Source organism: Arachis ipaensis, chromosome B2 (assembly GCF_059453495.1).
Source record: "Arachis ipaensis isolate K30076 ecotype BB chromosome B2, ASM5945349v1, whole genome shotgun sequence".
NCBI lineage: Eukaryota > Viridiplantae > Streptophyta > Magnoliopsida > Fabales > Fabaceae > Arachis > Arachis ipaensis.
In genome coordinates this window covers 9,683,759-9,684,793 of record NC_142437.1, presented here as the reverse complement: position 1 = coordinate 9,684,793, position 1,035 = coordinate 9,683,759, and the positions used below count along the sequence as shown (strand labels likewise).

General features: G+C 37.5%; 1 protein-coding gene across 1 annotated transcript; it reads left to right on the top strand.

Moving 5' to 3' along the window:
* Nucleotides 1-229: 229 nt before the first annotated feature.
* On the top strand, nucleotides 230-1,035 carry LOC107628163 (zinc ion-binding protein). Its single transcript, XM_016330957.3, has 2 exons — nucleotides 230-386; nucleotides 472-1,035. Exons 1-2 carry the CDS (start codon nucleotides 289-291, stop codon nucleotides 728-730), a joined length of 357 nt encoding a protein of 118 aa, XP_016186443.1. The 5' UTR covers nucleotides 230-288; the 3' UTR covers nucleotides 731-1,035.

The window sequence follows — 1,035 nt, the reverse complement described above, 5'->3', positions numbered from 1 at the left end:
AATTAATATATATTAAAAATAAATTAAATTATATATATTTATATACAAATATTTTGATAATGTATAGTACGATATAAATAATAAATTTTAATCACTGTTAAATATATTTTATTATTTATTTTTGTCTTTTTTTTTTATCACAAATTCATTCATTCACCGACTCATCTTCTCTAGCCGTACCCCCTCTCTCTCTCTCTCTATATATATATATATATAACAAACACTACCCTTACACTCTGTCTCCTTCTCTCTCTCTCTCTCTCTCTCTCTCTCTCTCTCAAGAGTGCTATGGTGGATCTTCAGACGGTGTGCTGCATGTGCGGCGACGTTGGTTTCCCCGACAAGCTTTTCCGATGCAACAAATGCCGCCACCGCTTTCAGCACTCGTAAGTATACTCCTATCTACGCTACCTCCGTCTCTCAGATTGAAGGATCGGATCATGAATTCATGATATCACTTTTCAATTTCAGGTATTGCAGCAACTACTACGGGGAGTTACCTGAAATACAACTGTGCGATTGGTGCCAAACCGCAAAAAGCGTTGCTTCCAATTCCAAGAAACCGCCATCTCTTGCCGGAACAACCAACCGTTCGGAATATTCCGGCGACAAAATCAAGCATCATGATCGCGAAGTAGAGATTACCGCCTCCGAGAAGGGAAAGAGCCCAACGCCCTCGCCGAGAACCGCCACACGCAGGTACAAGCTTCTCAAGGATGTCATGTGTTAAAACAAATAAACAAGAAGCTTAGATCAGATCAACATCAATCACCACCACTACTACCACTACTACTACTAGCTAGCTAGCTATATTAATTAGTATTAGTCTTAATTAATTAGGTGACTCTATTTATATTACTTTGTGTCCAAGTAGTAGAGCTTTGTGTGCGATGCGAAATTGCATGTGTGTTTATATCTTTGATCTTGGCTTGATGAGTTGCTTTTTCTACCGAGCTAAGTAATATAAGTTGTGAATACAGCTATAAAAATATGGATATGTATATTTAATGTATTATCTAGCTTCAACTTTTTCTT